The 26,888-nt window shown below is 35.9% G+C and overlaps 1 protein-coding gene across 3 annotated transcripts in view; it reads left to right on the forward strand.

Annotated features, from left to right (window-relative positions):
* The window catches only part of TTBK2 (tau tubulin kinase 2), a 65,635-nt gene that overhangs the window by 22,745 nt on the left and 16,002 nt on the right, over positions 1–26,888 (forward strand). For all 3 annotated transcript variants that reach the window (XM_058161986.1, XM_058161983.1, XM_058161985.1), the window contains exons 4-13: positions 3,494–3,567; positions 5,871–6,011; positions 10,646–10,750; positions 15,180–15,245; positions 16,224–16,316; positions 16,474–16,599; positions 17,420–17,577; positions 18,898–19,105; positions 19,834–20,045; positions 20,957–21,524. In XM_058161986.1, coding sequence (XP_058017969.1) covers positions 3,494–3,567; positions 5,871–6,011; positions 10,646–10,750; positions 15,180–15,245; positions 16,224–16,316; positions 16,474–16,599; positions 17,420–17,577; positions 18,898–19,105; positions 19,834–20,045; positions 20,957–21,524 — 1,751 coding nt within the window. The remainder of the gene's footprint in view (positions 1–3,493; positions 3,568–5,870; positions 6,012–10,645; positions 10,751–15,179; positions 15,246–16,223; positions 16,317–16,473; positions 16,600–17,419; positions 17,578–18,897; positions 19,106–19,833; positions 20,046–20,956; positions 21,525–26,888) is intronic.

Genomic DNA, 26,888 nt, shown 5'->3' on the forward strand with positions numbered 1-26,888 from the left:
GCTGCAGCCTACTACTGGGCCATAGCCAATTTGCAACCAATCCGCGCAAGTGGCGGGCTGGCACACACAGATGTGTGCGCAGTTAGACTCGTGTGAGTGGCAAGCTGGTGCACATGTGCGTGCAGCTTGACTTGTGCGCTGGCAGGCTGCCACGCATGTGCATGGCCAGCTCAACTTGCTTGCCTGCCGCTCACGTGGCCTGGTTCCCCTATCCCATCCCCTCCCCAGCTGGGTCACCAAGCTGCAAAGGTTGAGGACCATTGCTTTAGGTAATCATGCAACGCTGCAAAATTCAGTGTTACCTTGCATTTTTTGCAAAACTACTGCATTTTAATGTGATATACTAAATTTTGGGAGAATTGGGACAGCAGGTTCAACATAGAAAAAATACCAGCTCCCATGTTCACATTTTGATTACATGAATAAGTGAATATCCTCAAAATAAGGTTTTCAGCAGCCCAGTTTTAGAAGTACATTCTCATGCTGTTCAGAAGCTCTATGTAGCCACTAGCCCACATGCTTCATATTATAAAGTATGTAATGAGAAAAGAATGGAAAATATTTATCTTCTGCTTTATAGTTATGTTATACCAAAAGTATCTAAAGCAGGTCCTCTTCACTGGGTAAATTGCTTCTTTTTCAGTTTTTGTAGCATCTTTGTTATAGAGATTTGGTGGGGTGGAGGACAGTTAAGAAAGAGATTTAGTGTTCTTGAGTTAATGAATACACTGCAGTAAATATTCATAATGAGGAACCTTTGCATCCTTGAATTTTTTTCAATATTTGTCTAATTCAAATTGCATTGGGATATAGTTTTTCTCCTACATTTATTTTTTCTAATTGATATCATCACTCTAACAGCTTACATTTATGTTAGTAATAAATGTTTTCATTATGCTGTAAGCAATAATTTTGGAAATAGTATTAATTGAGAAAATGACATAGGGGAAAAATCTGTTCTCAGCAACACCAATACAGAAATGCAAGTGGTCCTAGACTGTTCAATGTTATGATGCTTGGAAAGAGTCTATAAAGCACTTCAGAAAAACAGAATTAGATGGGACCTTGGAGGTCTTCCAGTCAAACCCCCTGTTCAGGCAGGAAATCTTATACCATTTCAGACAAATAGTTGTCCAGTCTCTTCTTAAAAACTTTCAGTGTCGGAGCACCCACAATTTCCGGAGGCCGTCATAAAATGTCCCATTCCCTACAGTCATGTGATTGTGATCTCAGTAATTGGCAACCTGTTTGAATTTATGATCGGTTGTAAACTGTCCTGCGATCATGTGAGAAAGTCAATGGGGAACGTTACAAGTTCTTGCATCCTGCTGCAGGTTTTTCCCTCCCCTCTGTGCACATTCAAAATCTATCCAGAACGATTTGTTCATTAATTGTAACATAATTAGATTATAGATGTAGTTTATGCTGTATACTGTACTCTTGAAGAATGTCTGTGCAAATCGTTGTCCCAAAGGTGCTTTTTCACGAGGCAACTACCAAAACGCATTTGGTACTCTTTAAGAATATTAAAAATCTAATTGGTCCAAAAGCAGCATCCTAATTATTAATGGGTGGGATATACGAAACATGTGATATTGTAATTAGAGTAGGTATACTGGTTTCCTGTTTAAAATCCTAGTAATCTTTAAACTTCTTAATATTTTAGGATCGGGATTAGAATCTTCTGCTTTCTTCCATACTATCTCTGCTAGCCTGTTGACATCATCTTTGGAATCCTTTCTGTATGACTCAATAACCCCTGAAATCTATTTGCCCATGATTAGAAAGAGGGTCTTTTGAGGGCCTACATCAAAACTCTGAAACCTCTTCTCTTGGTAAAGACTTTTCTTTTAGGGAGGCCTTTAGAGTGTAATCTCATCTGGTGTTGTTTTTTTTTAAAATATTATCTCAAGACTTAAATATTTTTTGAACAATGGTTATTTGTTGATGTTTTAATAGTTACTAAATAGGAACTACTTAGAAATCTACGGAGGATAAATAAAATGAAAATATTTTAAGTAAGAACAACTGCTTAATGGAGAAGCCCTAGCAATAGGACAGAAATCATTTTAAGAGCAACAATGAATAAATTGTCTTCCATATCTTAGTCTGTGTAGCCACTGCTGAGGAGGTCTTTTTCCTGAGCAATTTTTGCATCATTTTGTTTGGTGGGGCACTGAGAAGGCCCTGTAAAGAGTAGTAGATTTTGGTAGGAATATACAGGGAAAGGTATCTTGCAGGTAGCCCAGACCTAAGGCGTTTAAAATGTTAAAGGTTAGGGTGTTTGACCAGTAGCCAATCAAATGGATAGCATACAGTATATATAGTTGAAATATTACTTTTTTTAGTCTTTCAAAGCTATTCAGAAACAATTACAGTTTTTGAACAATTTGTAAAAGCTCTTCTGCATATAATACATTGCCATTTTCATAACATAAAGTTATTTGAACATGTGGATTTTTGAACAGATGATAATCACAGTGACTTACACTCTAGTCACCTCAAGAATGGAATATTGCAACACACACAACTTGGGGCTGCCCTTGAAAAACCACTTGGAAGCTACAGCTGGTCTAGATTGCATCAGCATAGGCAGTAATGGATATGACATGGTATGCCTGTGTGACACCACTTCCTCTGCAAGCTGCAATAGTTACCAGTTGGCTTCTGGTACAGTTCAAGGTCTGGCTACCACCTATAAAGCCCTTCATGGCATATGGCCTGATTATTTGAGTGCTGTTATTTCTTATCCAGCAGAATGAATATTTTTCAAGTCTCTTCAATTTAATAATGCCATCCAGTAGAAACCCAGGGGCATATCTCCTATGCCATCCTTTGGAACAGGATCCCCTCAGAGATCTGTACGGCTCCTCCCTTGTTGGCATTTCAAAAGACATTGAAAACTTGACTATTTTCCTAGGAGGTAGGGCAGTTGATGAGGATATATGCTGCTTTTTATGGCTTTCTGAACACATGACATTTGTTCTATTATAATTCTGCCTTTTTATAAAGTAAAGTGCCCAGAGACTTTGGAAGTTGGACATTTTTTAAAACCTATGTAATAAAAAACAGAATTTCCTGCAGCTTCCTCATCAGTGACCTAAGTGTCACTTTATAGTCTCACATAGAAAGAAAAATATAGATGTAGACAGCTTTATCAGAAAGAGATTAATCCTAGCTTCGATAGTTTATCCTGAAGATTTAAAGTTTCTTGAACTGGTAAGACCTGACATTAAGGATTGAGGTTAAAGGTAGAAATGAAAACTAAGGAGGAGCATTTTCTGCAAGCAAAAGATTATCCTGATTTTGCGGAAGTTATCCTTATCTATAGCCCAGATTATTCAGGGCATCAAGTCTTTCGTTCTTTCTCTCTGTTTAAAATAATAATAAAAATTTTTCTGGAAGATTGGTCTGGAAGACAAATATGCTATTATGTTTCTCTGGATTTGAGCTGGTGAAAAAAATGAACAAATATAAAATGTTTCCTTCTCAGGGAAAGATCATATTTGTCGATTTGTAGGCTGTGGAAGGAATGACAGATTTAATTATGTGGTCATGCAATTGCAGGTGAGTTTTTTACTTTTATTACAGTGTAAATTGTTAATCATTCACTATGGTTTGTCTTCCTGCATATAAATGTTTTTCTATTTAAGTGAGAAAGACTGCAAATGAAATCCCAGATATATACCTAATATGTCTGATTTACTGTAAGATTATCCAGTTTAAATACATTTGGATTCTTCACTGATGTTCAGCTTTATCGCTGAAAATATATATTTGTGAACTGATTGTATATTGTTATGCATTTTCATTACATTTTTAGCCTCATGAGTTTTATTAATTTTTAAAAAGAATAATAAACCAGTAATTTGGTGGAATTATATATACTGTTCAGAAGTTGAGAAGATTTAATCCATTTTTCTAAAGGTTTGAATAGATTCACTTAACAACCGTGTTACTAACATTATCAACTGCAGTGATTTATTTAACAACTGTGGCAAGAAAGGTCATAAAATGGGGCAAAACTCACTTAACAAATGTCTCACTTGACAACAAATTTTGGGCTCAGTTGTGGTCGTAAGTCAAGGGCTACCTGTACTTTTATTAAGAAAACCATGTAGATAGAAAATATCAAATGATTGGTGATATAGTATTAAATAATGAGCTCCTTGTAATTGTTGACTCAAATACCAAAGCTGGAAATATTAAGAAGAAGAATGTAGTTGTCATCAAACAAATCAACCCAGAGTCCTCACTTGAGGGGCATGGTTGATGGAAGTACTATTGGAAGACCTAAAAGATCAAATTAGGGGTGTGCCATGGAAACAAAATCTATCTATATGATCCTTAACATTTGATGGCCCATAATCAAATCACATCCTAAGCTCCTCACTTAATTTCTCCATTGATCTAACACAGGGATAGAGATCCTGTTTGGATTTTGGAATTTTGGGACTATGCCATGGGTGCTTTCATTAGAAGGTTGTCATGAATGGTCTTTAAAAAGCAATGACTGCCATAGTAGATGTAGGCAATCACAAATACACATTTATAATTAAACTAGTGAGGTATTTCCTACCACAATACCCAAATCCCTTTAAATTGTGTTTACAACCTCTGCTTGTTCTTGCCTTTTTTAAACAATTTTCCTCTTACAGGGACTAAGCCAAACCAAAATACCAACTTACGTCTACTTTTATTTGACTAAATGTCTAAAGAGAATTTGCTTTATAGCGATGTTGTTTTTCTATTACTTGTAGTTGAGGAGGGGAACATACAGATTGCTTTAGCCAATGCTTTTACTCTAACATATATTTTTTTAAATCAGTAGTAAAATTCACTGGGAATGCTTCATTGATACTATGTCCTAAATTTTTTTAGTCTGTAATAGCTGAGTAATTAAATAAAATAAAAGAAACTATGAAATGTTCAATTAAAATGAGCTTCTGTAACTTATTTTATTTGTTCATGGATAGAGAAAAGATAAGGTCATTCACTGATACCAAAATAGGAACCATTTTGGTACTAAGAAAATTTCCCTGGAAAAGGCATCTATGCTTGAATGCAAAAGTTTGGGCACTCCTAGTCAAGTGTAAGTGAACAGCAGTTGACTTAAGTTATTTTAAGTTATTCAGGGGGCAGTTGAACACAACACCTTTCTCTAAATTTGAATGCATACTTATATACAATCTGTATACACTTATACACTTATACACAGTGAAGAAACTAAGGCTGAAAAAAAGTTGAAGATTTCAGCAAGACAAACATCTGAAATACACCATGAAATCAACAATGAAGCATTAACAGAGAAGAAAGAAAATGATGGAATGATTTACACAATTCTCAGTCTGGAATATTATTAAAAATCTATAGAGAAAATCTCTAACATGTAATGAATACAAGATGTTCTAACTACATTTCTGAGGTAGAAGATTTTTGTAATGTGAAAAAGAAATCCAAAACCAATAATATGGAGGAAACATTTGGAAGCTGCTATTTCTGCCAAAGACTGTGTTGCAAAGCGCTAACTGAATGGGTGTTCAAATCTTCCATATTTTTGTTTTCTTATTTTCAATCTGCAAATCTCATGTTTTAGTCCTAAATTGTTTAACAGAAAAGTATTGAAGGCAGAACAGGAAGAGGAATTCTCATGTTTTAGAAAGACTTTAAAATAGTATAACAAGGAAGAGCAAACAAAATATATTTTTTCCTAAAATCATTTGATATTTTAACTATTGAAATGCTGTCCTTCTTACATTTGCCAGGAAAAAGAAAATTCTAATATGCAGTCAGGTTACCTGCTAAATGTTGATTATCAAAAGAAGATGAGAAAAAAAAATTCTGGATGTTAGTATTTTTGTTTCTTTCAGGGGCGGAATTTGGCAGATTTGCGTCGAAGCCAAACTAGAGGGACTTTCACAATTAGTACGACATTGCGTCTTGGGAAGCAAATTCTGGAGTCTATTGAGAGCATTCATTTGGTGGGATTTTTACACAGAGATATTAAACCAGTAAGTTTCTCCATATATCAAAACCAAGAATTTACTTAAAATTGCAATTTTTTACATAGCACAGCAGCTTATTAGGTCCAAATAAAACTGATCTGAAATTATAAAGATATCTGCGCCTATTTTAAAAACTAATAATTAATTGTTTATCAGTGTTATCACTTTTCAGTTAACATTATGTCAACATCTGTAATTATTTTGTCTAATAATTGCTATGAGCCTAAACATGTCCTTAATATAAAAAAGCTAAAGATGATTGCCTCAACTACTGAGACTATATTAACATTTTTCTTCAGTGAAATCAGCAAATTCTGCACAGGATGTCTATCTCCCATTGACTCGGGACAGGGCTAGAAATTATTTCTGATATATCTTCCTGTATAAAGAGATATCACCTCTCCCACATTTGACCTTGTCTTACCCTGAAGAGCATGCAAGCTCATCGATTCTTCCAAGTACTTTCTCATTTTAGAGATCTTCCATTATTTTTTTTCAGCTTCATTTTTTTCATTCTTTTCTCTTACTAAACACCTGATAACATGATAAACAAACTCATGAACAGCGTCTCTTGATTGGCTGGTCTCCATATAGGTATCAACTTGTTCTCTTCCCCAGAGATGCCAGCTAACACTGCAACTGTGGAATCACTGGCCATAAGACCTACAACAACAGGAGGGTCTGTTACCACTCCTCCAGGGAGCCAGATTACCCTTGTACAAAAGATGATTGAAGCTTACAGAGTGATTTGTCCCATTTACTGAGGGAGCAGCTCTCTCAACCGCTGCTGTCTTTGCTGAGTCTGCCAGGTAATATTTGTGAAGCTCCCATGGCCTTCTGCTCCCTGAAGAGGCCAAATTAACCTCTCTGGATTAGGCCCATGCTAATGACCACTCACCCTTCTGGAGAGCCCATTTTTGTGATTCCCAACTGGATTAATCTGTGCAGAGAGGGAAGGGGGGAGGGGAAACAGCACTGTTGTATTTCCCTCCTCCTCCTTTCTTCTTTGAAACAATATCTGCGGACCCTTACCCAGAAGTCAGTACCTAGACTTCTATCACAAGAAGAGCTGGACCATCAAGGGAAAGATGGGTACCCAGCCTCACTTGCTTTTGCACATGAATCAGAGAATTCCCTGCAGGACAATTAAGATACAGAGGAGAACTATCCCTAGAATAGGAAGATGCCCAGTCAGTCTCCAAATCCATCAGGCCTTTAAAAACCAGACTTCCACTGGTTCTCAAAAAAGTCTGTAAGTTCCAGATCTCAACAAACCAAATACTCTGGTAACACAGAATCCAGTGAATCTATCAGCAATAGAGATGTTCCCTGTTGCTAGTAAATCTATCTTAACGAAATCTTGTAAGGCAGAAGGGGAGAGGGCATGATGTGAAGAATAGCTCCTTTCTGTCTGCTGAACTCTGTCCTAGATCTGTTCAACCTCCCCAGTGCCTACCTTCATGGGAACATAAAACTTAAAAGATGGGGAAGGTACCTACAAACACCAGGGGACAGGAAAACAGAGATCCTGCAGCACAGAAATAGCCCTAGCCACAATGCACTCCCTTAATATTTGGACCAGAAAAATAATGGTTCAATTGTCTAGACCCTAAAGAGCATAGGCAGGGATGAACAAAACTGCTGTTATGGTGGGTGCTCATCAGAATAATGCCCAGTTTATAATCAGAGGCATGGTAGCTAACATGGTCACCAGAACATAAGATCATTTTGGATTTAGAGTCTAATATTGGGCCAATTCAAGGGAGAAAAGCTATATGGAGAGACATAAGACCAAAAGAAAGTTCTGGTCTTGAAGCCCATAAATTATCTTTGCAGCACATTATTATGATCTTCTCTGAATCTTCTGAGTTAGAAGAACAACAATCTAATGGATTGACAGTCTGAAGAGGCAGAAGGCAGAAGTAGCCATTCAAGAAACACCCTGAGAAGATTCTGATACAGATAATGAGAGGCCAGATGGCAGAATCTGAGAACATGCCAACAGTTAGGAAGGGTTGAGCAAAGGTAACCTGCTGCTGTATAAGAGCAAGGCAGTTGGTATCAATTCGAGACCCTCCCATTTGTCCTGTTGTCATCTATGGTATTCATGTAAAAAGTGATTTTTATAGCCTGTCTAAGATCCTGGGGTATACACATAGTCTCTTATTTAAATGATGTGTTCATCCAATCCCTATAGATTGAACAGAGAAGAAAGCACATTAAGATCATAGTGCAGAACCTTGAGAACCTAATCTTTGTAATAAATGAAAATAAGAACATATTTCAAATAGTACCATCTCTGTACCATTCTGGACACAGAAAGAGACCTTATCTAGTAAAAACAAACAATTCAACAGGCTTCATGACTCTTGACAGCCTTCAGGCCAGATGATCAGTACCATGGCCAGATTCCATTCCTCTCTATTGATGCCCTAACCCTAACCCTTTCCTGAACTGAATATCCCTAAGATACCTGAAATGCCTAGATCTGAAGGTGAAGAATCAAATTGTGGCTGTCTCTATTCAGGAGAAGGAACATATGTTTCTCCCTACAAGTCCAGCTGATCATAGACATCAGTGTAAGGGAACAGGATGCACCCTCTATAAACCCTATACAGAGAAAAGCCAAAGATGGCACAAACCTTTTAGGGCTGTATGCAATATGAGATCTGTGAGCAAGGTCCAAGCCTTCCTGAAATACCAGTATTTCTTTATGATCTGGCTAAACATTATCTTTTTGTGCCTAGACACAATTTTCATGACTAAGATTGTAAATTTGTTATTTTACTGGGCAGGGGGTTATCTTCTCTTTTGTCCCAATTCTAAGACTCTATTATAGAAAGTTTGGCACAAAGTGCATGACAACTGAGCCATTAGGACAGGGGTCCCCAACCCCTGGTCAGTGGCTTTGGGTATATAGAGCTGCAGCTTCTGGGACCTTAACATTTTTAGTTTTGGATGGGGTCACACTGCCCCAGACAGACCCATTGTGCAACTTGAGCTGAACTGTTCGATGAGCAGATAGCAGTTGTGGCTAGAAGAGCCTTCGTGCAACTTCGTGTTATGTGCCAGCTGTGACCTTTCATGGATCAGGAGTCCCTACATTCAATCACTCAAGCTCCGGTCATCTCACAATTGGATTATTGCAATGTGCTGATGGATAAGAAGGCCAAGACAGGACATGAACCTTCATCATCAAGAATTGTCCAAGAACAGCTGGACACTTTCCCAAATTGTCTTCTAAGTTATAGCTATATCCTTGACAAGACTGATGCTGGTCAAAGTCCAACACTTTTTAGTTATAAAATAGGAACTCAAAAAAGGAGCTCTGCATGTAAGTAGAAACAACTGTGTTGGGGATGTGCATTTGAAGGCAAAGATTGCCAATTTGTTTACTGCTCTTTTGCCTGCTGCTTCTCTTACTATCTTTTCTTCATTGAGAATCTTTCTGAAAAAGTTCCAAGGCAACTTTTCATAATTCTAATTACTAATTTAGATAACTTATCTGCTTACATTGGAGCAGTTGGAGAAATCATGTTGATATGTCTAATTAGCTGTGGTGGAACTGAGAAATTTATAAGGGGGACAATTGTATTCAAGCTTTGATTCAGTCTATATTAAAACTCTTGTTCCTGCACCCTTTAACTGGGTGAAATGATGCATCATAGGGCAACTATTTTTAAACCAAGGTACCTCAAACGGGCTAACTTAGAGAATGTGTCCAAAATCCAGGACCCAAGACCCTGTGGAATTGAAATTTGGCAAATTTTATAAACTATTTTATGACAAAAAATGATCATAAAACAGTTTATGACATAATAAAAATGTGGTAAAAAATTTCTGTGCTGATTGTTGACTGTGCTGTTCAGCACGGACTATTGTCAAGGCAGATACATCTCTGCATGTATTCTAACTTTTCCAATGAAAGCAGAACATTAAACATTCTGTAATTGTTGAAGGCATTGAGGAATCTGCTAAGGAAATATCTCTCGAAGGATGACCCAACTGGTCATGGGTTGTCTAATAAATCTATGAAATTATTGTACTTTGTGTATCACTCCCTTCTGTGCTGTTTGCGCTATTGGGAACAAAGATTCATAACTCTCCTTTATTTTCAACATTTCTAAAAAAAATTCTTCTACTGAATGATTTCTGGGTTGTCATTCTGATACTGGAAAAGGAAATATCTCCTCCCATGGAAGCAACTGAAAATTCTTTCTAGCCTTTGTCTTTGGATCCCATGGGGATAGATAAATGTAACCCTTTCAATAGATCACTCTCACTTTTCCTCAATCTGAGAGGAAATTCTAGATTCAATATTACACAATTTTCTCTGTATAATAGAGGACTAACTATTCTTTCTGGTCAGTGAGCCTGGCTGAATACTTTCCTTCTAAATAACAATAGAATTGTGGTATTGGAACAATTGCATTATATATATATATAATAAATATAATAAATAATATATTTAGCTGAGCATATGCATCATATTAATACAGAAGCAACAATAATAATTTGTGATTTCAGTATCCAATCAGTTAACCTACTATTTTTCTAAATGGGTACAATTAAAATATATGAAATGAAAGCTGATATTACATTGTTCATCTCTACATTATAAACTTTTTTTTTCTTTTTAGTCTAATTTTGCTATGGGACGCTTTCCGAGTACCTGGAGGAAGTGTTATATGCTGGATTTTGGCTTGGCACGTCAGTTTACAAACTCCTGTGGGGATGTCAGACCAGTAAGAAATTTTAATCAAAGTTTCAAAATAAATACTACCTAATTCAGTGTGATAATGTGACTAACAGTGTGAATTATTTAATGAATACATTTTTCAGAATGGTTTTGAAAAAAATCAAGTTTATAGTATATAATTTTGGCAGTACTTTAAAGAAAAAAAATGTAATCATATTCTAATTTTATCCTGAGGTATTGTCAAACCTTAATTTCTGAATACTTTGTTTAGGAGGAAAAACAGATTTCACATGATAAATACAAACACAAAATTTTTATTACATGGGGTTTTAAAGCAAAATTGGTACTGGTCTTACAAGGTTCTGGCATTCATTTCAGTTTGTGGATACCAAGGAAATGGATAGGGTTCTTTGCAGCATGAGATTAGCCACCTGTGACCAGCTCTGCCTAGTTCTTTTGGAAGGTTGGACTGGAGTATGTGTGCACAGTTATTTAGATTATGTTATTCTTTTGGGGTCAGGGAGGAGGAACATGCTGACTGCTTTGAAAGAAATAAGTTCTGTCTTGATCCAACCATGTATTGCCCATTCTGGGGGCCATGTCAAATAGGACTACCATACTTCCAGAGTGTAGGGTGGCTAAAGACTCTGAGTCCCATGTCAAATAGGACTACCATACTTCCAGAGTCTTTAGGTGGCTAAAGACTCTGAGCTTGTCGATCGAAAGGTCGGCAGTTCAGCTGTTTGATTCCCTAGCGCCTCGTAACAGGGTGAGCTCCCGTTACTTGTCCCAGCTTCTGCCAACCTAGCAGTTTGAAAGCACGTAAAAAATGCAAGTAGAAAAATAGGGACCACCTTTAGTGGGAAGGTAACAGCATTCCGTGCACCTTTGGTGTTGAGTCATGCCGGCCACATGACCATGGAGATGTCTTCGGACAGTGCTGGCTCTCGGTTTTGAAACGGAGATGAGCACCACCCCCTAGAGTCGAAAACAACTAGCACATATGTGCGAAGGGAACCTTTACCTTTACCTTACTTCCAGAGTGAAAGGTTTTTCACTTTTTTAGGGTTTTTCACACAGTTCTGAATCCAGCTCTCAGAACTGAATCAAGTATCTCTGCATACTTCACTGGAGAGTCACTTGATTGAGCTTGGTGGCTTGGAAATTGAATGAATAAATGAGTAAATGAATGAATGAATGAATAATAAATAAAGTTCTAATAAGAACTTATTTAGTTATTTCTAAGAATGAAGGGAATATATAAAAATTAATTCAGATTCTTCCTTTCCTTCCATGGTTATAGATTTGAAGTGACTTTGAGATATTCTCTAGTGACTTTTATTAGGGAACAACATTTTCCAAAATCTTGACATTGTTCCAGACCAGAATTTGGATTCTGACTTTCACCAGCTACAAATTCTATTGTGAATGCAGTTTTCCATCTGCTTCAGTTAATTCTATGCTGTCTTTATCAGAATCCTTGACAAACGTTAACTCAAAAGTTGCAAAATATGCCCGAATTTCTCTGAGAAGAAACATTAAAGTTTCTTTTTGTTTGACAGGCAAACTGTTAGGTAGAAGGTGAAAGGGAAAAAATAAAACAGTAGAAACAATTATTGAACTGACTGATTAAGATGATTGGAAATGGTCATCAATTTAATTGAGATTAACAATTACTGGTTCTGTGCTCTAAAATAAATATAATAGACATTAAAAAGGGCTTTTATATATGCTGGACAAGGTTTCATTTCTGGCAGGGTTAGGGCTAGAGCTCTCAAAATTTCTGCTTCAAGAATCCTTTGTTTTCAGCCTTTTCCAAGGATTTCAAAGTAAAACTGACCAAATGTTTCATTAAGTTTGTTCAGTTGGATAAATAAAGGGTTCTATAATTGACTATGTTTCAAAATTGATGTAGATAAACAATTCTCAAAACATTTTAGTCTCAGGACCCCTTTTGCATTCTTCAAAATGATTGAGCACCCCAAAGAGCTTTAGTTTATGTGGTTTGTATCTAAGATCACCTCAGTTATAATCTTTAAAGACTATCTATCAATTGGACCAGAATAACTGGAGCACTTCCTTCTCCCAAAAAGATGTTAGGATGGGCTTGCAACAAGTGCCATTGATTAGAGACTGGCATCTTAGACATCTTGTCAGTTGCCACTCCCCAATATCTGAGCAGACCTTTCCCTACTGGTGTTTAGAAAGCTGTTAAAAAGTGTTTGTTTTTTAAAGATAAGCAACCTGCACTGTTTTAATTGCCTCTTGGTCATGAGATTGGGTGCTATTTATTACTACTAAGGTTTTTATTCATGACTCCTGTTCCATAAAAGTATTTGTAACTGTTGCTTTTTAAGATTTAATACAAGTATTAATCCCAGTTATGAATGGAAAAGTTGATGCCACTCAAGAGTTGCTATATTTGATTATACAGTATTACTGTTTTGTTAACATATAGTGTTATCAACTAATAATTAAAGTTTTTAAAGAAGTGTTAATAATAATGTTCCTAAAGTATAATATTTAAATATTTTTTTAAAAAATTATTACAATTGCCTACAGTGAGCCGCCATCAATTCTGGCTCCCAACCATTAAAGTTTTGTGGGTGGAAGTGTCAAACAGTTTGGAAAAAAATTGCCAGCCTGTTGTGGAGTCTGTGATGCAATGGATGCTCAACTGGAAGCCCAGTTTGCATCTTTAGATGTTAAGTTGAGCTGTGGTGGTGCAGTGGTTAGAATGCAGTATTGCAGGCTACTTCTGCTGATTGCCAGCTGCCAGCAATTCAGCAATTCAAGTCTTACCAGCTCAAGGTTAACTCAGCCTTCCAACCTTCTGAGGTCAGTAAAATGAGGACCCAGATTGTTGGGGGCAATATGCTGACACTGTAAACTGCTTAGCGAGGGCTGTGAAGCAGTATATAAGTCTTAAGTGCTATTATTATTAAATGTTTCTGAGTATCAGATTTTGTCTGCCAAATCTTCAAGCAATTATAGCAAGCTTTTGATTAGAATGAAGCAATATAGACATAATTTTGCAATATTGTGCTTTTATTTTATTTACCTTTGTAACTGTGGAAATTTTGATGTGTATTGTGTGTACTTTTCAAAAATAAACATACTACTCTGCTCAATGTAACCCTGATTAAAAGTGTGATTGGCTGTGGCTGGCAAAACTACCAGTGTAAAACTTTTATCTTCAGAATTGATAAATATTATATTCCAGTGTTTACCAACTTTGGCAACTCTGAGATGTATGGGTTTCAACTCCCAGAATTCCCAACCCTGGGAGTTAAAGTCCATGTTCTAAAAAATGTCTAGGTTGAGAAACACTACTGTGTACCATTGTGTAGACCTAAATTTGACCTCTTATGCATGTCCATTTGGATTCACTTTGCCAGGGTCATTTTAGATGTCTGTTTTGGAGCTCCATCTCCCAGAGCTCCTCAGTAAACATAGAAGCCCCCTGATTTTGGCAGATAGGGAGAGGCCACCTGGGAGCTATTCTGTTGAGGGTTTTTGTCACCTGTGTATTAGACCCTCATCCTGCTGATCTCTTGGTAATAGATTTGATATATAAGATGACATAATAGTTGACTTTGCTGTGTAAAAAAAGAAAAGTGGCAAAACAGTAAAGTAACATCTGATTAAGTAATTTTTTTTGTAGGTTACTTAAAATTTGGTCAATATATGTATCTTTGTCTTCTTAAATCCAATTTGTATTAGAGGTAGTTGTTCACTGCTTAGCAACTCTTCAAAGTTATACCAAAGGGGACTTACAACCACAAATTAAAGTTATGATGGTCAGCTCCCCCCAGTCATGTGACTGGGCTTTGGGTACTCGGCAACATGAATGCAATTATTGCCATTTGCAGTGTCCCATGGTCACCTGTGTTTTATGGTGGTTTTGCTAAAAATGGTACTTCCGAGTTTTGACAAAACCATGCCTACAGTGAACCTTTAGTTCCCTTAATGTTTGTGGTGTTTGTTTAATGACTACCATGGGTGCTTTACAAATGCTGTGTTCACTTAACAAATGCCACAAAAAAGGTTTTAACATTTTACAGGGGTGAAATCTACTTACCGGCTCCCGGGAGTGCATGTGCCTGTTAAAACCAGGAAGTAATGACACCCGAGTGGGTGGGCAGAGCTTTGCTCCGCCATCACTACCTGATCACTGAATTACCAGCTGCGATCACTACCGGATCCCGCGATCCGGTCCGATCAAGTAGCATTTCACCCCGAATCATTATAACATATAACTGTAATGGGCAGGCTCCATTATGGTCGTATGTTAAGGACTATCTTGAAGCAGAATCATTACAGTATGTTAAAGAAATGCATTATCAGCAGAGGGAAAACTCCAAAGTAGATTATCAAAATTGTTTGTATCAGCTTTTTTTATAAATAGTCAATATTTACTGCCTGACTCTGGAAAATGGACTCTTTTTTTTTCCTTTTCCTTCTTACCTTAATAGCCCCGAGCTGTTGCCGGTTTTAGAGGTACAGTGCGGTATGCATCAGTCAATGCTCACAGAAATAGAGTGAGTATGACCATTTACATTAACCTGAATATTTAAAACTGAAAACTATGCATGGAGTGTCTGTCATAATTCCTCCCTTTTCTGTATTTTTAAGGATGCTATATAAAAACCAAAACATAACTGACATGTCGTGAACTTGTCCAACTACTGCCATATTTTATGCTGAAATCAATAGTTCATTAACACATTTAGATGGATCTTTGCTGGTTAAAGGTGCATAAATTGAATATATTTTGCAATGTGTGTTTATGTGTTTATAAATAAATATATAAATTAAAAATAAAAATAAATTAAAAAAATTAAAAGGTGATTGGTCAGGATACTCTGAACTCAGCATCAGTGTGGGAAATATACTAGAGACCCAGTAGAGCAGTGATTCTGAACCTGTGGTGCGCGGACCCCTGGGGGGCTGTGATGTCATCACAGGGGGGCCATGAAGGCTTGAAGAAATGTTATGATTTAAATCTTAAGTCTTGGGGGTCTGTGATCATGGTCCATGGCCAAAAAAGGTATTTAAAGGGGTACCTGTTTTAGTGAATTTTCTTGAAATCTACAAAATGTCTTCTAGTACTTCCATTGTATCATTGTTTCAATACTATCTGGGTTTGAGCAGATGGGATTAACAATTCAGTCTATCAGTTGTGAGGTACATGATTCTGATCCAGTCTCATTTCAATTAGATCAGGCTTTTCTTTTCTTTCATTTCGAACCATTGACCTGTACTGAAAGAAATAAACAGGTTTATTCAAAGAACCACAGAGACTATCTTGTTTTTCTTCTCAGGTCTGATGAATTCCCTCTTTGCATAGCTTGTTGCTATTATTGGGTGCCATTAAAATTTTATTTATGTGTGTCATTAGTCACATATTCAAATAAGCAATATTTCTGTCGATACAGTTTGGTATTCTGACATTAGATTATATTAGATAGGAGTGCAAAATACAGAAGATCAACATGCAGTTTTCTTTTTTTCTATAGGAGATGGGACGTCATGATGATCTTTGGTCTTTGTTTTATATGTTGGTGGAGTTTGTTGTTGGACAACTGCCCTGGAGGAAAATTAAAGACAAGGTTTGTTCAGAAATATAGCAATTGAAATATCTTGAGGATTAACATGAGACTTAATTTAAGATATCTGATAATTTATTTGTTATTTAGTAGCATACATGATAAGTTATTTTCATTAGAATTTCATATGGTGAATGACTTAATCCTTGTCTGCTTCTAGGAGCAAGTAGGCTCTATAAAAGAGAGGTATGATCACCGTCTGATGCTGAAACATCTTCCTCAAGAGTTTAACATCTTTCTAGACCACATTTCTTCTTTAGACTATTTTACTAAACCTGACTACCAGGTATGACTTCTGTGCTATGACTTGCAAATCTTTCCTTCTTAATATTTTAGTTATATTGACTGTGTAAGCTTTCATTGCTTGCTTTGAGGATTTTATATGTCCCAATCTACAGTTTGTTAAAACCATGTTAAATTCATGTTATATTAAAAGTGTCTGCCATTCCTTGTTGGCTATATTTTAATTTGAATATTGGTTTTCTATTTTCTATTTATATTTAATTAGTTTCCATTTTTATATTTCTATTTAATATTTTATTTTATTTTTTGCGTTGAGAGATTTACCACCTCAAAATCATAGTATTAATCTATAATCAATAATCCAGACAAAATGTATATTATCAGAAATAAATCTGAACTGTAACAAACTGAATTGCTTTCCTAGTATTGAGTTGCTGTCTTATATGTCATTATATGTCATGGACTTGGCTACCTGTTGAAACAGTTAGACGGATAGAGGGTGAAAAGGGGTAAAAATAGTAGCATATAACAATTTTCTTATAAATTCAGTTTAGGTTATTTTTTCTCTTGGAGGAAAATTATTTTAAGATCCTGTTATATTCGTGATACTCACAGGATATTTAAATCTCCTATTAACCTGGACATGCAGTAACTATTCTAACAAGCAGTGTCAAGAAATGTATAGGTTGAGGCTATGTGTTGTTTAGAAGAATAATAGTAATATTTAATGTTATCTAATAATAAATATACTATGAAGATCGAGTATAAAGGTCTACTTTCAGACAATGTCAGAACAGAATTTTCAAAAAGTTGTTTGAAGAAATAATTGACACTAAATATAATTCCTTTCTTTGTTTTTATAGCTTCTCATGTCCGTTTTTGATAACAGTATGAAGAATTTTGGGGTGACAGAGAGTGATCTGTTTGACTGGGAAAAAAGTGGGGCTGATGGTTCTCTCACTACTACCACCACTTCCACTACTCCTCAACTGCATACTCGACTGACCCCAGCTGCTATAGGGTATTTTGAATCATTTCTTTGGATGCTAGTTGAATTGGCATTTCAGATTATCAGTGCTTCTTCATGGATGATAGGATTAGTTATAAGATTAAGTTCATGCATCTCAGATTAATTGATGGATCCAGATTCAATATTCTGTGTCAGATATTTAGAATGGTGTCTTGTAATAAACTTGCACTTGATCACTTTGACTAATAAAATAATAGATGATTATCTATGTCTTTTGGAAGAGGAGGTTCGTCTCCAAATTGCTGTCTTCCAGGGCTGTCAGGAAATATTCATTCATATATAGCCAGGTTGAAAACGGTTCAGATGTCATGATGTAATTGGACAGAAATTCAAAACAAGCCATCTTTATTACACAATTCATTCTAATGGTTATTACTTGGTGGGGAAAACTAGAGGCAAAAGTGATGGAATAGTATCACCTCTTCTGTTCCTTATCTTAATAGGGTAGCATGCTGGCTGTAAATTATGATACCTTCATAAGCAAATGGAAACCTGGAAGTTAGGGAAGATTGTTTTAGCATTACTGAAGCTACTACGGAATTTCTAAATTTCAAGATGCATTTAAAATTTTACTTTCTACAACCCTTCTAATCTTTTTGGTTCGATTAAAATGAATGTATATTTATTGTTTTCCAAATTAGTACTTAAGAAAGACATATAATATTGACCTTCTAACAAAGAGAGACAACAGAAGTGAAGTGATAGGCAAGATAGTATCAGAACTAGATCTCTGAGATCTTTAGAAGCTTGTGGTTTACATAAAAATATAATTCAAAAATTGGGGAAAGCATCATATAATGCATGTTTACAAGACCTACAGATCTTAGGTAGATCTTAATATATTGTCCACAGTACTGGATTAGAAGTATTTGTGTTTGCATGTTCCTGTTATTGAGATTATATCTGCTGGCATATAGGATATCTAATTAAAGACATTATAGTTTGTTGATCAGTTGATCTTCTAGACAATTCTGCATGATATCTAATTAAAGACATTATAGTTTGTTGATCAGTTGATCTTCTAGACAATTCTGCATATGCATAACAAAATTATTGTTGAGATTTCTGTGTCTGACTGTAGGTGTGCATGAATATAGACTGTTTAGAGATGTTTAATACCATGTTTTGAATTCCTGGTAGACAAGATTAACGACTGCTTTACTTATGAAGCCAATTCTTCCTCTTTTAGAAGAGGATGAGTAAGAGCCATAACTCTGCATCTTGTCATCTAAGGCAGAGAGAAAAATATTGTCAGTTTAGGAAAAAAAACTGGGACATCTTTAGTATTAATTTTTACTTTTTTATATGTAGAATTGCCAATGCTACACCAATACCAGGAGATTTATTACGAGAGAATACAGATGAAGTATTTCCTGATGAACAACTCAGTGATGGTGAGAACGGTATTGGAATCTCACCAGAAAAGTTACCAGAGTCCCCTGGACATCGTCTTCAGGAAAAGGATGTGTGGGAAGAAATGGATGCTAACAGGAAGAAGATTAAATTGGACATACATAAAGTAAGTGTTGCAGTTGAATAAATGATAGCATTTACTTTTTCTCACATTAACATGTAAATATACCGTACATCTTATTTTTCCAGCAGTGACTAATCAGGTATCCATGGAAAATGAATAAACAGAGTATGATGAACAAAACCATTTAATTTGTCCCTGATGTGTGTGTGTGTGTGTGTGTGTGTGAGGAGAATCGTGTGTGTGTGTGTGTGTGTGTGTGTGTGAGAGAGAGAGAGAGAGAGAGAGAGAGAGAGAGAGAGAGAGAGAGAGAGGGAGAAATGTTTAGCCTTATCTGTTTCCCAGGGCCAAGGTCACCCAGCTCATTTAAGAATGAGAGAAAATGGGAATTACAATGATAATGGAATGTAGCAGGTTAGAGCAACAAAAACTAGAAAGTTTGAAGAAAATAGGTACAGGAAGGAAATTTAGGAGTAGGAAGCTAAGGAAGCTACATGACTTCATGAAAATTGGGTGAACAGATCTACTCTAGTTAGGTGAGCTAGTGGTCAAACTTGATATAAAATAGCTGTTTATGTTAAATTCTGTTTCTAAAACCTTCAGACAATTTTGCAATAACTGATTTTCAAATAGAGGGAGCATGCCAGAACTGTTTTTAAAATCACATTTGGAAAATACTTCATATAAAAATTATCTTACATTCAAGTATTTTGATAAGATTGGATGTTATCCTTATGTTAATTTGTTTTTTATATTGTGACACTCCTTTATAGGCTACTACAGAAGAAGAAAACAGCCATGGGCCAATGAATGGAATGTTTAATGCACCAAGCCTTGGTTCTCCAATTAGAGTCCGTTCAGAGACCACACAGCCAGATCGGGATGTTCCTCTGGTACGAAAGTTACGATCAATCCACAGTTTTGAACTGGAGAAGCGCCTGACCTTGGAGTCAAAGCCAGATGCAGACAAATTTCTGGAAATCTGGTAGGTAATGGTTTGTTTTAGGCAGATTTTCCTTTGCAGCTATTTGGTTTGGTTTTGTCTATGGGTGTGTATGTATATAATTCTCCACTGTTGTTTAACTAGAATATCTGCAATAACTAATTAGAATTAGTAATTTTAATTAGTAATTTGTAATATGCATATATAGATTTACATATAGTTAATCTTCATGGCAGTTTTATTCTAGTCAAGTGGTGGATAATGAAAATATAGATGATAAGAAATTTAAAAAGTATTTTGATATAAAAAGCCAGCCTACCATTTTGCAGTGGGTCACTGAACGTCCAGAAATAGAAGACATATAAATGACCTCCACAGAAAAGGTGCCAGGCTTTAAACTATCATGTCAGCAATGGACAATCCTGAATAGAATTCGCACCTCACACAGTGTCTGCCGGGACGATCTGTATAAATGGGGCATAGTACCCTCGCCTCAGTTTGACTGCGGGGTCCCATGTCAAACTGTAGATCACATTGTGACTGGCTGTAAGCTGAGGACATATACCGATCTAATATCTGATTTTTTAATATAAATGATGCTGCCCTTCAATGGTTAGATGGCTTAGACATTGTTATTTTTACATTTGTATTTTATTGTGTTTTACTAATCTGTGAAATGTTAATATATATATTATGATATGCTACATGCTAAATAAATAAATAAATGCTTAAAATACACAGAAATGTCCTCCAAAACATGGATGCAAGAAGCTATTTTTCATGGACAAATAATATAGTATGTATTTTATTTCCATGGATAACTAGGATCACCTAATTTTTTCTAAAACTTCAAGTTTTTTGAAAATATGTTTATTTATATGATGTCCTGTGGGTTCTGCTTTACATTGCTCAAATACATTGATATATCATTTTTTTCTTTTATCATTCCCTAGCATGGAAAAAAAGAAGAGAGATCTTAATACTGGCAAAGAACCTGTAATTCCAGCTTCTCAGAAAACACGTGCTCCCGCAGCTTCTTCCTGTCAGGAACACGTCTGGCATTATGATGAAGAGTATCTGCCTGAAGCTTCCAAGCTGGTTTCAGGTCCTTCTCCAGAACAGGGTGATGGTGGTGTTAGCAACGGATATGTCGCTGTCAATTTGAATTCCTGCCAGCAAGAGATAGACTCTAAGGAATGGGTGATTGTTGATAAAGAGCAGGACCTTCAGGATTTCAGAACTAATTGTGCTACAGGGCATAAAACAACAGGAAGTCCTTCTGATGAAGAACCTGAGGTACTCCAGGATTTTGAAGAGTCCCCCCAAGAGGATAAACTTGGACTTCAAACCAAGCATGTACCTGATGGAGCAGCACTTAATTTAGGCACTGAATGTTGTGGAATTGCAGCTTCTGAGCAGTTTACAGATCAACTAGAACTCCCAGTTGGAATTGCTGGCCATGCTCTTGCTGTCACGCCTACAAGCCTAATGGATGCACAAGCAGAAGGGGCTCTTACTCCAGTAAGTAAACTAACAGCCAGAGTCTATTGTAGTTCAGGAAAATTAAGAAATTGCTGATTGAAAACATGGCGTTTGGATTACAATCAAAGCACCGTTTAGAGATGATAATCTGCTTTAGGTCTTTGAAAAAAGGGTGAAAATATTCATAACATTTTTATATTTTCCAAATACTGTGATAAAAACACGTTTTTGCAATGCCAAGAGCTCTTGCAACTGATTTTAATATTGTATGCACCATTAAATATTTAACAGAAATATCATGATACCAGAAAAGCACAATAACTATGATATTTGAGCAATTAATTATTTTCATAGAGTATTTTTTAAAATACGAATTATAGCCCAAAAGGAGCTAATGATTATTTCAGAAATAAAGAAAAGTGATGGAGTGTACATATGGGCTTACTCCATTTTAAGTCTTTATTTTCAGATGCTAGTAACTGCTATTAAATATATGTTTTACTTTAATATAGTCTAGAAAAGTTAACTCTTCCATGTAAAAATATAAATTGGCTTTGCTGCCTGATATCTGAAACTATTTTATTTGTCTGAAAATGTACACGCCAAGAATCAGTCACTACAAATATCTTCCATCTTCTGGGCCATGTTATTTGAACATCTTAATGTTTTGTTTCAGATTTCAGATTTTCCGAGAGAATGGTTCTGTCTTCTTTTCTGGCCAACATCATGGCCGTTCCTGTTCCTAGATTTTGTTTGCAGTTTTTCTTCTTTACTATTTTTGTTCAATACAGCACATCTTTAAATACAATATATAATTACAGTACATAGTATATACTGTATCTATGGAGATTCTCAATCATCCAGGTTTTACTTGATCTTTTCAAAAGGCAATTCGACTTCCTTGGATTTTTTTTTCTTTGAAAATGTTTCTCTTGTCATTCAAGAAGTTTCTTCAGTTCTGACTGACTGGTGAGGAATGGGGGGATTTATGATAAATCTTTCAAAGAAAAAACCAAGAAAATCCAGGTGCCTTTTGGAAAAGCACGTTTGGGAGTACATGTTATACTTTTTTTCATTCAAAAAAAAAAAAAAGAATAGCAATGACTGAAAGTGGTATTACTGAGCGTAAGAGTTGTTATAAACATAGTTTGATCTGTGACCAAACACTAAGGATAGAAATGCACATACGTTTTTTCTGTAACGTTCTTAATACATATTATTACTAAATTCAAAGCTTCCTGTTATTACTAATATAATAAATTGATTCAATAAATTGATTCAACCATAAAACAAAATCCTAATTTAGTGCTACAAAAATATACTGTTTAAATATCCTTCTCCTGCAGACAAGGTTAATTTTCAAAAGTCTTTATTTTCCATAACAGCTCTTTATATCTGAACTCAGACTGAGATTAACTGAAACCTGGGTAGGGAAGTAGGAAGCGGTTCCTCTCTCAAGAATAGGCTGATCTGAGTTTTAGGTCCTGTATTATCCATGTTCCTAGGGCAGGGGAAAGGGAGAAGATGTTATCCTCTGTGAGATTTTATTGGCATTAAGAGGCACTACTTTATAGATAACCAGATGTGAGACCTCCTTTATGCAGTTGGTCCCAAAGGGCTCCTTGGCATTGCCACTTTTATACTGCTTCCCATACTGAACAGTGGCATCTCTGCTAGGAGTACTATCCCTATTGTTGAGATTTCAAGAGTTCCCTAGGTTAGTACTGTTGGAGAACTTTACTTTCACTTGGTGAGAAGTCTGGAGTAGCCTAGGACTATATGGCCACCAATGACTACCATGGTCTTGCTTCAATATATTGAGAACCTAATTGAGATAATTTTGTGTCTGTAAGTCCTAAGGGAATGTGTAGAGCCCTCTGTACTGTCAGTTCCTTACTTTATGGTTAGATCTCTGCCCCTTATGATTACTTAATTTTGCCCTTGAAATGGCAGGGCATGGGATTCAAGCTGTTAACAGTTCTTTGAATAAAGGGGTAGTTTTCTCACTGTGAAAGATGTTGTGGTGTACTTCATCCTTAATAAGTCTTTGCTCAAGTCAACTGTTTTAAATAAATTTATGCTTCTCCAATTTACCTTTTAGGAAAGGTTATATAGAAACAGGTGATCTTAAAAGTACAAAGAATCCTGGAAAAAGCAAATTATTTGGAAAAACCTGGCAAACAGGTTTCAGCTATGGTACAGCACAGTAACTGCATTCTATGTGCTTTACTATAATTGCAATTATAATGTTAGTGTTTTAAAAATATGTATTAATGTAGTCAAATTGAGTAAATTATGTATTAAGAACAGGTTCTATAGAGGTGAACATGTAAAATAATTTATCATACAGCTTTATATCAAAGATAATTTATATGCTCTACTTGTTACAGCTTCTAAAATATATATTTCCTTTACATAAGATAAAAATAAGAGTATATTTTTTTGTATTACATGGTTAATCCTCAGCTGTTTTAGAAAGTCTTCCTCAAAGCAACCTGCAACTGTGGCATGAAAAAATCTATACAGTAAAAAGTATAACTTAAAAGTGAAAGCCACATAGTATAAACATTAAAATAATTTCATATTTAAACACTTCTTGGTATACTGAAGCCCAGAAAAAGAAAGACAACTCAATCAATTTTGCCTAGGAATGAATATGGAGATTTTACTACTGATCTCAAATTTAACTCCAATAATAGCTTGAGTGAGAAAAATAAAATTTACTTACAAGCTAAACATTTATTTAGCCCCCTGCCCCCCATTATCATAAAGATAAAAGGAGGAGAAAGAAAGCACATTCAGATTTGCAAGACTTTTGTTACTATTATTAGTCTAATAAAAGTAGATTTAAGTTTACATAGCACCTGTTTTTCAGTGTTTCAGTTCTACTTAATACGTGTGATATTAACCTTATAAGGCAGAATATACTTACTTTGTCTTCAGGTGAATTAGGGTGAGGTCTGTCTCAATATCGGCCTCTGTGGTTCAGACTGGTAAGACAGTCTGTTATTAACACAGCTGCCTGCAATTACTGCAGGTTCTAGTCCCACCAGGCCCAAGGTTGACTCAGCCTTCCATCCTTTATAAGGTAGGTAAAATGAGGACCCAGATTGTTGGGGGCAATAAGTTGACTTTGTATAAAAATATACAAATAAGATGAAGACTATTGCTAACATAGTCTTCATCCTGAGTCTTTGCCCTGAGTCTTTGGAGAAGGGCGGGATATAAATGCAAATAAAAAAAATATGTTTGATATTAAACTTATAAGGCAGAATATGCTTCCTTTGTCTTTGGGTGAATTAGAGGGAGGTCTGTCTCAGGCATTTTTGCAAACCACATTCTTGTCCTGGGCTCGAGGCTCATTCATTGATTGTTGCCTTGGAAACAGATGTTCTCTCTGTCCTTCAAGGCCATCCTCTTCACTCACAATATTACTGCTCTAAGTTCCCAGTTGGATTTTCTGGCTATGATTCATTGTTCTATATATACCTACTAAATTTTTTATCAACATAGTTGAGCAAACTACACAATGTTTTGATTTTATAAAGACAGTTTAATTGTGTTGTAGGAGACAATATCCAAGGATAAAGAGCTGGGTATATCAAACTAATCCATTTTTAGTGGCTACATTGAATCACACTAGTGCAAACCACTTTAGGACAGCCCACTTCTGGCTACTGCCTCAAAATATGTGTTACCTCTTCATTTCTGGAATGATTATCTGCCCTAGGTATCTTCTATCTTGAAATAGGCTTTGAAACCAACATTTCTAATTCTTCTGGCTAACCTAGATGTAGCAGTAAAGTGGACTGTAGTTCCTGTATCTGATTGGGGAGAATCTGCTTTCTTCATTTGTTCAACTTTTGCCTTCTATCGACACCATGGATGTCAAAATAGTGATCACATATTTTCTTTAATTCAGAAGATGTTGGTATGCACATAATATAAATAAACTGGATTGTCATGTTCCTTAGTGTGAATTTAAACAACCAAATTAATCATATAGGAACCAGTATTTTCATTTGTGGAGGATTTTACTGCTATGCTAGTCCAATTTTCGATACACCTCATCCTGTTTCAAATAGCCAAAAATTCTTGGATAAAGCCTTCCTTAGTGTTATACATTAGGAGTCTTTATCAAATTTAAGATGATGGTAGTTCTGTTCTAGTCTAGCTTCCGTATCCAAATCCTGATAGCTTTGTTAAGCTTGGCTTAGCGTCCCTTGTCTAATTTCTCAGAGACATAATGCATTGCCAGTTTGACCCAGATCTCATTCCCCTCCTAACTCATTATTTGGAGATTACATCTATAAATCCTTAGTTGCAGTAGATCAGATCTTTGCTGGATTGGAAGCCTTAAATTCAGAAAGTTAATATGATGAAGTAGGGCAGGTTCCTCAGTTTTCCTAACCTTCCATGATACCATTCCAGATTTCATGCTGTGTTTTGGAATTTTTATTGTGGCTTAAGAAGAGGCTTTATTTTTGTCTGTAAAACTTTATCCTGTTCATAATCTGATTAAAGGAATTTCTGTTTTTTCTCATCTGGCTGTGAAGCAGTTTGTGAAAGTTGTACAATACTTTGTTTTTTGTCTGTCTGACAAAGCCCTTTAAGACCTTAGCTACCTGACTTCTCCATTTATTCTCTCAGAAGACAGCATTAGTCATTGTGATCACATCAGTCTGACATTCAGTCTGACATTTTATTGAACTCTATGTTTTTGCATTCAGGTGAATCTTACCTAATTTTCTAAAAGGAGAAAGTGAGTCTGTGGTCTCCATTACCTCTCCTGCTGAAAACAGTCTCTCATTTTCACTTATAAGAGATCTTCCCTCTCATTTTTTTCAAATCCAGAAAGTTCCTTAGAAATAATTATGTATATGCTTGATATTCATTTCTGACTTCAATATAAGAAGGATCCATTTTTATTTCTCTCTTGTAATAGGCAACAGAAATGTTTTTTGCCGAATAAATCACATGAACAATTATATTTGGACAGACAAATCCAGATTTGCTATTCTGTGAATCTGATGGCTTCATTAGCAGTCGGATCTCTCTTTAACATCAGTTGGGCGTTCACTTTATTATAGCCGCCTGACCTTAGCGGGGATTGTTTTTTTGAGTGGATAATTTGGCAGGGCAGTTTAATTCTCAGTTTTTCTTTTTTTTTATTGTTTACCAATCTCCTTGTATAGTACCTTGCTACTGAGCCGTGTATGTAAATCATAGAAACCACTGGTTATTTACCTGTAACTCATTCTTAACATGGCCATCTGTGAATCAAATGCCAACCATCCATCCTTCCGACCTGGTTTCAAGGACAGCATTGTCAGTATTGTCCTGTTGTGGTTTCTTTGAAATGGATGACAATGGCAGGAATCCTAATTTCATATGCTGAATCTA

This window comes from Ahaetulla prasina, chromosome 1, assembly GCF_028640845.1.
Source record: "Ahaetulla prasina isolate Xishuangbanna chromosome 1, ASM2864084v1, whole genome shotgun sequence".
Classification (NCBI taxonomy): domain Eukaryota; kingdom Metazoa; phylum Chordata; class Lepidosauria; order Squamata; family Colubridae; genus Ahaetulla; species Ahaetulla prasina.